The sequence below is a fragment of the Lygodium microphyllum genome, chromosome 3 (assembly GCF_053477565.2).
Source record: "Lygodium microphyllum isolate KBCC chromosome 3, Lygodium_microphyllum_v1.1.10, whole genome shotgun sequence".
Lineage (NCBI taxonomy): Eukaryota > Viridiplantae > Streptophyta > Polypodiopsida > Schizaeales > Lygodiaceae > Lygodium > Lygodium microphyllum.
Genome location: NC_141137.1, coordinates 17,576,774 through 17,588,630, shown reverse-complemented (window position 1 = coordinate 17,588,630; position 11,857 = coordinate 17,576,774). Strand labels below are relative to the sequence as shown.

The 11,857-nt window shown below is 45.4% G+C and overlaps 1 protein-coding gene across 4 annotated transcripts in view; it reads right to left on the bottom strand.

Annotated features, from left to right (window-relative positions):
- Positions 1 to 2,213: 2,213 nt before the first annotated feature.
- LOC148038101 (blue-light photoreceptor PHR2-like) overlaps positions 2,214 to 11,857 on the bottom strand; it is a 31,461-nt gene continuing 21,817 nt past the window's right edge. For all 4 annotated transcript variants that reach the window (XM_087668918.1, XM_087668926.1, XM_087668941.1 and 1 more), the window contains 2 exons: positions 2,687 to 2,785; positions 2,214 to 2,594 (listed from right to left, as the gene is read on the bottom strand). In XM_087668918.1, the coding sequence (XP_087525044.1) occupies positions 2,516 to 2,594; positions 2,687 to 2,785 (178 nt within the window). In that variant the 3' untranslated portion in view covers positions 2,214 to 2,515. The remainder of the gene's footprint in view (positions 2,595 to 2,686; positions 2,786 to 11,857) is intronic.

Below are 11,857 nucleotides of genomic sequence, written 5' to 3'. Positions count from 1 at the left end.
TGGTTGGGTTTCCTTGCAAGTCTAGTAGGGAGATTGGTAATAGCAAAATGTTTTCTAATTTCCACTATTCTTTACTTCGCTATAGTCCTACCCTTCACTAAGTCATACTGGCAACAAGTGGAGAAATCCATTTGTGATTTTCTATGGTCTTACGAATCAAGGCACAACACACCAATAGTTCCATGGAAATAGGTGATAGCGAGAAAAGAAGGGGGTCTCGATTTAGAGCCTCTTACAACCAAGGCACAGAGATTCTCTATTGCCTTGGGCCATCATACTCAAGGACATGATCACTAATGTTGCCCTAAAGCCTAATGGTTTCACGAATTTGTGGTGGTAGAACAAGTTAGCAAGATTCTTCAAGCTTGCAGTCAAAGGATCAAATTTGGCACAAGCTTTAGTGACAAACTAGAGGTTCTTCATTGACAATGCAAATTGGGGATGCAAGCCCAATCACAAAGGAGATTCTTCATTGACAATTTTAGTATGGGCTTGCAAATATCCCTGCCAAAATCTAGTTTTCCGATCAAATTTGGCCCAAGCTTTAGTGACAAACTAGAGTTCTTCACTGGCAATATAAATTGGGGATGCAAACCCAATCACGAAGGAGATTCTTCACTAACAATTTTAGTATGGGCTTGCAAAATTCAAATATCCCTACCAAAATCTAATTTTCCCCATGGAGACCAACTTGGGGATGGTGAGAAGGCTTCATAAAAAAGGTATTAAGTGTTGGTCAAACCTTTAAAGACTCCACAACCCTACAATTTATCACATCTAAGTGAGCAAAGCACAACTTCAACCTAATTGAAGCAAAAGTGAGATTCCTAAAAAACACTGTCATCCAAGTACGCAATGATTGGCCAACCTCTTATGTGGCAAGACCATCTAATATAGTCCCAAATCTTAAGTAAAATCAAGAGTTCAAATCAATAAGACTAAGACCAAAAAGTACTTTGATGTCTCCCACGCAAGGTGGCTCTTGGCAACGACTAAAAAGTGGAGAGCATCGATGCACGATACTCCCATGCAATTCTAGGAAAAATGTCAACAAAAGTGTGAAAAGCAAACCCCTCCTTCCCTCTTAACCTCCATTCATGGAGGGTCCTACCAACAAAGGATAAGCTAATCAAATCCAAAAACATATCACCATGTTGTTTCCTATGCCAGAGGCTACAGGAGATCCTCGTCCATCTTTTTTAAGCATGTCCAAAAACCAAGCAATTTTGGTCCAACCTTTTTAGTCTGATGAAAAAACATGATCTTCATGAGAAAATCTACTTCAAGCAAGCCTTCATAGGAGTCAAAGGAAACCTTAATGAGAATTCCAAGAGGATAAGGGATATTGTCATAGGAGTAGCTTGTAAGCATAAGCGATCCACACATGACGCTGCAATAGCGAGTAGGCTCAAATTAGCGAAAGTCGTCCTCTTCAATAGGTTTAAGATTCTACCTCAAGATATCCTAGCATGTCTCAATAAGGCAAGAAACATTTCAATTGATGCACAGTCATTGCCAAGCTATTGAGGAAGCACATGCAATCTTCCAAGCTCTTGTAACCCTTCTCTTTCCTGTTATTTCCATGAAGGCAGCTCTTCTTAAGGAGTTGTGACATATATTTCTATTCAATATAAATACTTTTGCACATTTTTAAAAAAATAGACAAGTAGAACTATATTCATATAAATAACCATTAGCAAATGAAAAACTACACAATCCAAAAAACAAAATGGGCCCCCAAAATACAAAGATCCCCAAAAGTGGATGGAGCGAATGAGGCAAGGATATGAATCCAATTGGCAAAAAAATCCAAACTACAATAGAGCTTGAAACAACATACAACTATGCATTAAAAAAAGAAAAACACAAATTTGAAACCTCAAAAAACCCTTATTTCAGTAGATAAGGTATCATAAACAATTAATTGGAATGCAATGGGCGACGAGAAAGGACAACTCAAATATAAACCCAAAAAATTTTTGAAATGAGAAACCCTTTTCTTAATTTTATAGCATTATATGGCATTTTTAATTGTGGTATTTATATAAAACCGCTACATTTCAAAAAGGAACATCACCGCTGTGGACTTGGGAAAGAGTGCCACATCAGTAATCAAGTTGAAAAACTGGAGTGAATGGTGGATCAATGAATAGTGTTGCTCTTGAAAAGTTTGCTTTAGTCGTGCAGAATTTATAAAATCCTCTCAAACTGTATAAGCATATATTCATAAAATATATTGAACTTCAAATGTTAATTATACTGTGAAAGCTTAGACACAGACTGAAAACAGAGAGCTTATCTACAGGAGACATTAAAACAGTTGAATAGACGGACACCTTCTAGGATAGCTTCAGACTCAAAACCATGTTTACACCCAACAATCATAGCCTGCATACAAAATCTGGGCTGGTATAACAGTCTTAGGTAAAGGGTGTCTCGCTTAGCCTCACAATTGCAACTAAGAGCCTCCATTTGCAAACACCACGACTAGAGCCAGGTGACAGATATCATTCAACTAAGCAGGAGCAGAAGATTTCATTCCTACTTTTGTATCCAGACCTTGTCTACTGGCAGCATACTTTCTGGTAATAAACCTAGTGACAAACGGGTAAGATCATCAACTTCAAGTGAAATTCTTCGATGCTTTCCTAACATACCAAATCCTTATATCACAGCAATGCATTACCTGAAAAAATCACGCCAAAGCAGCTCAAAAATAAGCCAGCTGAGCCCTTGTTCATTCGCACCTGTTCCTCCAGCTGCAGATGCAGTGGCAATTATACCTCTGCACAAAATGGAAGCTGTTAAACCATACACCTATTTTGCTTAAGTGGTGAACATTGTCAACACACCCCTTCGAGCACTCCTTAAAAAGATTACTTTCTCAAAGTGGTGCAACAGAACTTTTATTAAAATGAACATGTATCCAGGCATTGTATATCATGCAGATTGTATGACAAGTTGGTTGCACAAATGATTGAGCAAGCAGCAAGAGTATTACTGAAACACTTTCAGGTTCATTGAAGTTAGGAATTTAAAATAGAGGCTGGACAGCAGCCAAAACTTGGACAAGGCTACTTATTTTTCGTTTGCTGAATTGAAAATTGGCTTGAAATCCAGTTGTGGCTGCTGAGATTGCAAGGGCAGGTCTGCCTAGTGTCAAGGGCTGGCCCACATGTGGCAATCAGCCCTGGAAAAGGCTGAGGAGGGCAGTTTAGGAGCCAGTGACAGCAGCCACGCACCCTTTTGGAGCAAGGGACAGATATTGAAGCACAATTTGGGACTGACGATCTCTGCTGAACATCAGTTCAGGACAGGCAACAGCAGCTCCACACTCATGTGGACCTGACAACAACTGCTGCTGTCAACATTCTGGGACAGGCAAAAACAGAAATCTCTCCCCCCTACTGCTTCTCCCTTTACGTCTCCCATGCTTGCTGAGAGCCTCAATTTGGACCTAAGGCATTTCAGCTGAGATTTTGCTGTCCTTTGGTCTGTAATAAGCAAGGTTCAAGGGATGCACTGCTGTCTTGGGATGTGTGCATGCATGTCTCAATCATGCATGAGGGTTTGCTATAAATCAACAAATTGACAACCAACACATTTTGTGGTCTATAGCAGGGCTAAATTGCAAGCAGCAAAAGAAAATTCAATTTGCCCTCAGGCTCTCAAATCAAGGGGCAGATTAAGGATTAAGGTGGTTGATACCATAGAATGCAAGTGGTTCCAGATTTGTCAAGGATTGAACCTTGATATGTTCAAAGTAAAGGAGATTTCAGTTGACAGATCTTGGCAGGACAGTGAGACCTTAGCCTAATCTCCTACACTCAAAGCTTCAGCCTTTCTCAATAGTCACTACTGGAATACAACATAAAGAAATACCACGAGGGGTGCCAAGGTTTGGGGCCAATCAAGGTCACCATGTCAGCTTGTCTCTGCTCGTGTAGGTAGTTCCAGCCTGAAATTGGTGATGTGCTAAATTTATTTATTTATGTGAAATTTGCTTGCAGTAATCATCTGTAAATTCCACCCTTTGAGTCAAGCAAGGCCAGTTTCACACAATGGGTAGCAGTAACAGTGTTTTGGGCAGCAATAGCGACACCACTACTTTGGAAATCAACATGCCAATCTGAAAGCTGTGTTTCAAGGCAGCGGAAGTACAGTTCTAGATGAGGTAGGGACAATTGTGGAAGCTTGGAGCCGCATACTCGATAGAAGCGAGATCATGATGATTGGAATGATGTCAAAGTAGTAGCAATAGACAATGACGAGCGTAATGCATATGCTGGATGTTCCAGATGATGCAGCTCTAATGATCAATGATTGGGAATTAGATGGGATGAAGAACGGCTCTTTTCACAAGGTCGTGAATTTTCATTTAATTCCTTTGGCATGATTAAGTTGTGCACATGTGAAGTGCAAGTTTTTTTGGGGACGGTGACAAACCCTGGTTCGTCGGAAGTTTGGGACATTGGCAAAATCTGCGACAATTCACATTGTACAAATGCTAGTGAGCGCTAGGTGACAATCTTGGCTGTAGGCATTAAATGAGCCCTTGGAAATGACTAGTGGTAGCATTGGGCTAGAGAAAGTTGAACATTCAATGCTTAGACTAAGGTAAAAGGTTGGAAAGGCTTTCAAGTTCAAAGGGCCTAGCACATTAAATTGCATATGAGTAGTGACCAATTTGTGTTTGTGTTTGTTTTTGTTGTTTTGTTTTGTTTTGTTTCTTTTTTGGGCTTTTTTTTTTTTTGGGGGGGGGGGGGGGGGGTTGCTACTTGGAGGATTTTTGAATTTTCACAATTTAATACTGCTGAAAATTTATTTCTGAAGGCTGAGTTTGCATTAGAAAGTGTGCCACCTGTCTGAAGGAGAGAAAACCTACCATGCAAAGGCACAAAGGCTATCTACGCCAATTGAGGCTGGCCAAGTCCCAAAGAAGGCTTATTCCAAACAAGCAACTATTGGCAAGAGGGGTTTTCACCCATCATGAAGAGGAAAAATAGCAAACGACGGCATTTTGGAGCAGCCAGGAGCAATGTGACAGCATCAAAAGACTGTCCAGCAACAAGCAACAGCTCCTACAAGCCCAAAATCAGTGGGCAACAGCTCCCAGGGGGGACTGATCAGTAGGTGACCTTATTTTTGACCCTTGATCAGCAGGGGACTACCATAGGAGGCCTCTTCTGACAGCAATCAGGCATTTTCTTTGTTGACAATTCTCTCCACTTAAGAAATTTCAGGCAAACCAGCATTGAATTGCAGTCATAAATCCTAGTCACTGCTATTTTAGGGTTTCTCAACCACCTTCATCAAGCATGCCCACAAATTGAAGCCCATTTATGAGATTTCAAGAATTTACAACAGGTCTGAAGTGGTTTGCCCATCTATTGTTCAGAACACTTGCATGAAAGCGTTTTCAACCCAATTAGTACTGATTGTGAATTGGATCAAGGGGAAATTTGGGTCTTGATGCTAGTGGTCTTTTGCGACAACCCGTTGTTCCTAAATTTGTAGAGGGATTGGCCCATTGTGCGTTGGGCAATCTCCCCATACTACACATTTCATGGGATACAACTTAAAGAAATACCACAAGAGGTGCCAATTTTGGGGCCAACCAAGTGTCCACTGTCTCACTTTTACTGTTTGCTTATTAATCAAGTTGGTCGCCACCCTATCCAATAAGGAAGGTTGGTTTCAACTCTTGTCATGGAGTCTTGAATTTTTAACTTAAGGCTCTTGGGATAATCTGCTCGTGCACGTACTCAGCAAATGAGAGATTAAGTTGAGTATCAATCATAGTGATAGACAACCCTCTCTTGGGCAATGGGGACATTGGCAAAAGTTGTGGTGGACAGGTGTCAATAGGTACCTAGGATAGTACTGTAATGTGTAATTTTTTTCAAATTGCTGAATTATAAAAGGCTGGAATTCAATTGTAGAGGCTTAGTTTACAAGGGAAAGACTACCAAGTGTCAAGGCCTAACTTGACACATGGCAATCGGCCTTTTCTAGGCTATGCAAGGCTAGAGAAGGTTGTGGAGGGCGATTTGCTGGTTGGAGACAGCAGCTTTGCACCATTTTGGGCAGTTCGACAGCAATTGACCATAATCAAAACCAGGCAACTTAACTTGAGCACTCATCAGCAACTGGCAACAGCATCTCAAGGTCGCAACCTCATCAAGTTGGCCCAAAACTGGGCAGATGACTACTGTTTGGGCATTTTCAAGGTAGGAAAACCAGAAATTTCTCTACTTCCGCTTCTTTGTCCTCTGTGCCTGATACATGGCAATTCTACACACAATAGTGAGACATTGGCTGAGTAGGTACTAGCACCGGCCCCTTCTCTCCAACGAGACTTGTAAGTAACAGAGTATGCTAACAATGATACACAAGAGGGAGCCAAACCAATAAATAGGCATAGAACTATCAGGTCAGCTGACATCTGGAGGCCTCAAAATAACAGTTGACCAGCCAAGAAATGCATAAAATCAAAGTTGGATTCAGACACACATGATTCAGCATACCAAATATGTCTGCAAACGTATGATTCCCTAGATATCCCTGGCTACATTTGGGCAATTTCTGTTCGCGATTGTCATCCCCTGGACAGTGCAGAGCAGGCAGCCACATCACCAGTGGACAGTGTGGAGCAGACCAGTGCCACGTCAGCTGCCACATGGCAGTCTGGTGCAGGTCGGACAGATCTGTACCTGCAGCCGACCTGCCATATTTTATCGCCTATTCCCAGGCTATTTATAGCCGGCAGTCAGCACATTATTCCACACTTGTGATTGCAGATACCAGCAGGAGATCGTGCAGATTACAGTGTACTTCGAGGTGAACAGCAGGTTGCCTCATCGAGGTGGAGACGCACAGTCACGCGCACTGCACCCGTGTATATATCTGCATATCTTTGTATACAGCATACCTTATGCAGCAGATCTTCATCTTCCACTGTCTCTTTCTCTCTTTTTTTTTCGTAAAAGGTAATTGTATTAATTATGAAAAAAATACAAGATTACTGGATTACAAGATACATGATGACACAAAGCCGTCATGTGAGGAGGTTTTCTCTTTCTCTCTCTCTCTTTTTTCTGATTACAAGATACACGAGGGCCCTAGGCCAACGAGTGGGGAAGCCCCATAGTAATGCACTGAAAAGGTTACACCAATCATGGCAACGACCCAGAGGCAATTGCCATATGCCACGGATGCAAATCCTCCCGAGGGAGCAAGTCGGAGTGTCGGATGATATCTAGCTGCCAATGCAAGAGCCCTTTAAGCCTGGCAATATGTCGGGGTACATTAGAGGCCGAATCAAAGAGAAAAGCATTGCGCGTGGTCCAAATGTGCCAGCATCCCCAATATCTGAAAAAGTGAAATAAGATCTTCTCATGCAACTGTGGCGGCGCGGGATACTTCGGGCGCACAAAAACCCAGTCGAAAGGAGTTAGCGAAGACCCCACCACCGTGCGCCAAATGTGTGACAAGAGTGACCAGATATTCTTGGCGAGCGGGCAAGAGAGAAAACGATGTCGGGCCGATTCCACCGGTGTGGTACAGAAGAAACAATTGCCATTCGAGATGCGACGCTTGGCAAGGGCCGAGGCCAGAGGAAGACCACCAATCATCACCCGCCAAAGAAAAACCTTGCATTTGAAAGGTGTCTTATTTAGCCAGCCCTCCATCAGCGTTTTCTGCCACCAGGACAGCGATTTCCGCAGTCCCTAAACAGTATTAGCTTTCTCTCCCAGCCATTGGTGATCTTGAACAAGAAGATGATACACCTGATTAGTAGAGGCCTTTTCCAGACTCAGGCGGCCTGCAAGGTCCCGGCCCTGCCAAGGGCGATCCACAGTGAAGGCAGGAAAGGGTTGCCGACCCTGAAGCTCCGACGAAAGCTGCTCCCATAAATCACGGTATCCACGCGGGATCTTGAAGAGTCGCCAAGCAGTCCGAAATGATACGAGGACATTGCGAGTGGCAAGGGTAGCATCCGCAACCGACGTCACACCTAAACGGGCCATTCGATCAAATCTTGGTCTGAGTTGATGTTTATCTTCCCATGAAAGGAGTCTCGATACTGCCAACAATTCCAACTGAAAGGAGTTAGTCTGCAAGCGGTCCCCTACTGGGTGCCAACGGGCCTTTTGGAGCACCACTTTCCAAGAGCCGACCAAGTGCAGTAACAAAGAGGAAGAGGGACTGGAAACACGAGAGTCAGCATTAAGGACATGCCACCAAGAGGCCCGAAGCCGTGTGTTGCCATGGCGGAGCCCGCTGTCCTCAAGAAAATAACGGGCTATGATGGTCCATGGGTGATGGTCCACACACATGGCACGAAAAAGGGACCAACGGAGAGCTAACATATGAGTGTGTGCATCCAAAATAGCTCCTCCACCCATGCGCTTATGGGTACATGCGTGTGACCATGAAATCCAGGAAATGCCGGCCTGCAGTGAATCCTTCTTCCACAGCATGAAACGGATGGGATGAGTGAGGGCCCTCAAAGTAGTGGGCATCCATGGCAACAAAGGCAGGAAATACGTTAGCATTGGAAGCATGATTGTCTGGGCCACTTTGAGGCGGACATGGAATGGCCACGCTTGCGACTTCCAATACATAAATTTCGCCGCCAGTTTTTGTGAAATCCACTCCAGCAGGTCTTTTGGCCGTACATCCACCCCCAATGGGTATCCAAGATGCCTGACAATGGAACCACGGGAAACCACCTGGCCTTGCCAGCCTAAGGACTGTAAATCAGGCTCCGTACAACTGAGAATGGCTGACTTAAGGGCATTGATGCGAAGCCCAGAGGCCTGACCAAAGAGTGTCCAAACATCTAATGCCCTTCGAATGTTGTCCCTGTCCGCTTGCAAAATCATAAAGGTGTCATCAGCCAAAGATTGGCTAACGAAGTGCTGACCCAACGGAAGAGACAGCCCGGCCAGCTGAGCAGAGGCTGCCATGGAGGATAACATTGAAAGGACCGGGTGAGTCGCCAGGGCAAAGAAGAGAGGGCTCAAAGGACAACCCTGTCTGACCGCGCGTGCAAGGACAAATGGCTCTGTAACTCCACCATTAAGCATAACTCTGGAGGAAGCCTCAGCACTAATGGTGTAGATCAATCGGGACATTCGGGTACCAAAGCCCATAGCCGACATGAGGTCTGCAATGAAAGACCAGTCCACATAATCAAACGCCTTTTCCAAGTCCAATTGGATCAATACCACTTCCTGACCGGAGTGCCGCGCATAGTCAATAGCCATTTGCACATTTAAGATATTATGTAGAATGTTGCGGCCCTTAATGAAACCATATTGGAGAGGATGCACAATAGCTGGAAGGTGCTTGTGAAGCCGATTCGCCAGCACTTTGGAGTAGATTTTATACATGGAGCCCATCAAAGAGATTGGTCTCCAGTGTTGCAACTTTGACGGCGAAGGGACCTTTGGAATTAGTTTGATAAGGCCTTCTTTCCATGAGGAGGGCATGATCCCCGTTTCCCACACCTGCTGAAACATGGCCACCAATGGCTTCACCAACTACGTGGCCGAGGTCTGAAAGAATTCATTAGTTAGACCATCCCAGCCAGGACTTTTATCATTCGGCAGGTGCAACAAAACGTCCATAACCTCTTCCTCGCAAATATCCGTCTCCAAAGCGGCTTGCATATCAACTGGAACCTGCTGGCGGACCAGATGATAGAAGACCGAGCGGGCATGCGTAACCTGGCTAGAAGGCGAGGAAGAGGAACCAAGAAGTTCCATAAAATAGTTTCTGCACATAGTGACAATGGTCTGCAGATTCGTGACCATGCGACCTTCCGAATCGTGGAGTCTGGTCATATTTTCGCGAGCCGGAGACGCATGCAAGGCGCGAAAGAACTTATGAGACTGGCAGGCGCTATCTTGCATTGTGTCCGTCAAGTTGTGCAGCTTGGCCTATTGATAAGATTTCAACTGAAACACTTGAATAAGATGGGCCAACCGCCTCTCCAGAGACAGCAGAAAAGCATCATTGGGGGAATCCAGGAGCAAGGAACGGACCAAAGCCAGTAAGTCTTCTGCTGCATGTCGACATCGGCGGCAAAGCGAGGCATGATGGATCCCATACTGGCGAGCAACCCGCTGCACATTAGAGAGCAGCCGTGCAAATGAAGGCAAGCCCTCAGAGGCGAAGTCCAATAAGAACCTCTCAATCAGCTGCTGCATATAGCCCTGGAAAATTGAATGCTTCAAATAAGAGGAGTTGAAACGTAAAGGGAGCCTATCCAGAAATTGCACAAAAGGTGCAATAGAGTGTGCCCGCATCTCAAGCTGGAGGGGGAAATGGTCCGACAACGCATATTGCCGCAAGACCTTCATTTCCAGCATCTCGGGAAGAAAATCATCGCCCTGCATGATATACATTCTGTCCAGTCGCGACCAGGTAGTTGCATATTGTGCGGAATGAAAAGTAAACCCTGAAAAAGAAGGGTGAAGCCACGACCAAAGATCTTGCTTGAGCACGTGCAAAGCAAAGGAACTCCACACCCGGCTTTCCGGCGTATCCATTACCGAATGCCCTGAAGTGGACTGAGAAGAGTCAACACACATATTGAAATCTCCCATCAAGAACCCCCTTCGGCCGAGTGACATGGAGCCCTGCAAAGTGGACCAAAGATCCCGTCGAGATGCGGGATCATTCAGAGCATAGAGGCCCAACAGCCATAAAATCTCTCCTTCAAATAAGACTTTGATCACCAGAAAGCGGCCCTGCACATCATTTTTAACAAGGACAGGCTGATATTTCTCATGGACAATCATCAGCACGCCCGAATAGTGCGTGGCATGGGTCCCTGCATAAAACAGACGGAATCCATGACAATCCATCACTTTTCCTGCTTCACCGTGACTTTTGTGCTCAACTGCACACAATACATCCCACTGGTTCTCGTGCAAGACGGTCCGCATGGCATGTTGCTTATGGCGAGAGCAAATGCCTCGCACATTCCACGTGGCTATCTTCATGTATCCTCAAAGAAGGAAGTCAGGAACGAGGCGCCTGCTGCCTCGATTTCACCTTTTCCGCGAGAGCATCCAGGACACCCTCATCCAGAAAATCAACCAATACTGCAAAAGAATTCTGGCGACCTGCTTTGGAGGTAGAAGGGAAATTCACTGCCTTGGGAGAGGGGCGGGGATAACGCCGATCCCAGGGTGTAATAACATTGCCTTTGGCATCGAACGCCAGCTTGGCTGGTGGGCCTCTGGGGCCGTCAGTATAGGCTCTCCTTGGAGACTGATTGCGGGGGCCCGACGGAGCCGTAGGACGCGCAGCTTGCTGTGAAGTGGCCATTTCTTTCCGGCGCGTATACGTGCGCACGGAATCCTGGGAAGCGGGAGGCCCAGGATCCGCCAGGCCTGCATCCAACTTTTTACCTTTTTTAGGACGTGTCTCAATCCAATCAGTGCGACGGGAATCCACACTCAGGACCTGTTGTTTGCCTTTATCCATGACATGAGGAGACGGAAGGGCTTCCTGGGGCGTGGCATCAAGCACCATGTCGTCCTTGGGCAGCACAACCTGTGCATCCTCCGAAGACGATTGCTTTTCAGGGCATTCGGCCATGAAATGCCCCAATTTACCACATGAAAAGCAGTGGCCCGCAAAGTTGCCCCATTTTAGGCGAAAATACAAAGGATGCATGCCCGAACAATTGAGGCGAAGCCACGCAGGCCTTTTCCTGGCCGTGTCCCATAGCATGCATAAACGGTTGCGGTTCATCGTCCTGAGGCTTGGGGGAACCAGCACTGTTCCCACAACTGCCATCGCATCCTTCAACATGGGCCAATAGACCGCCCGACAGTTT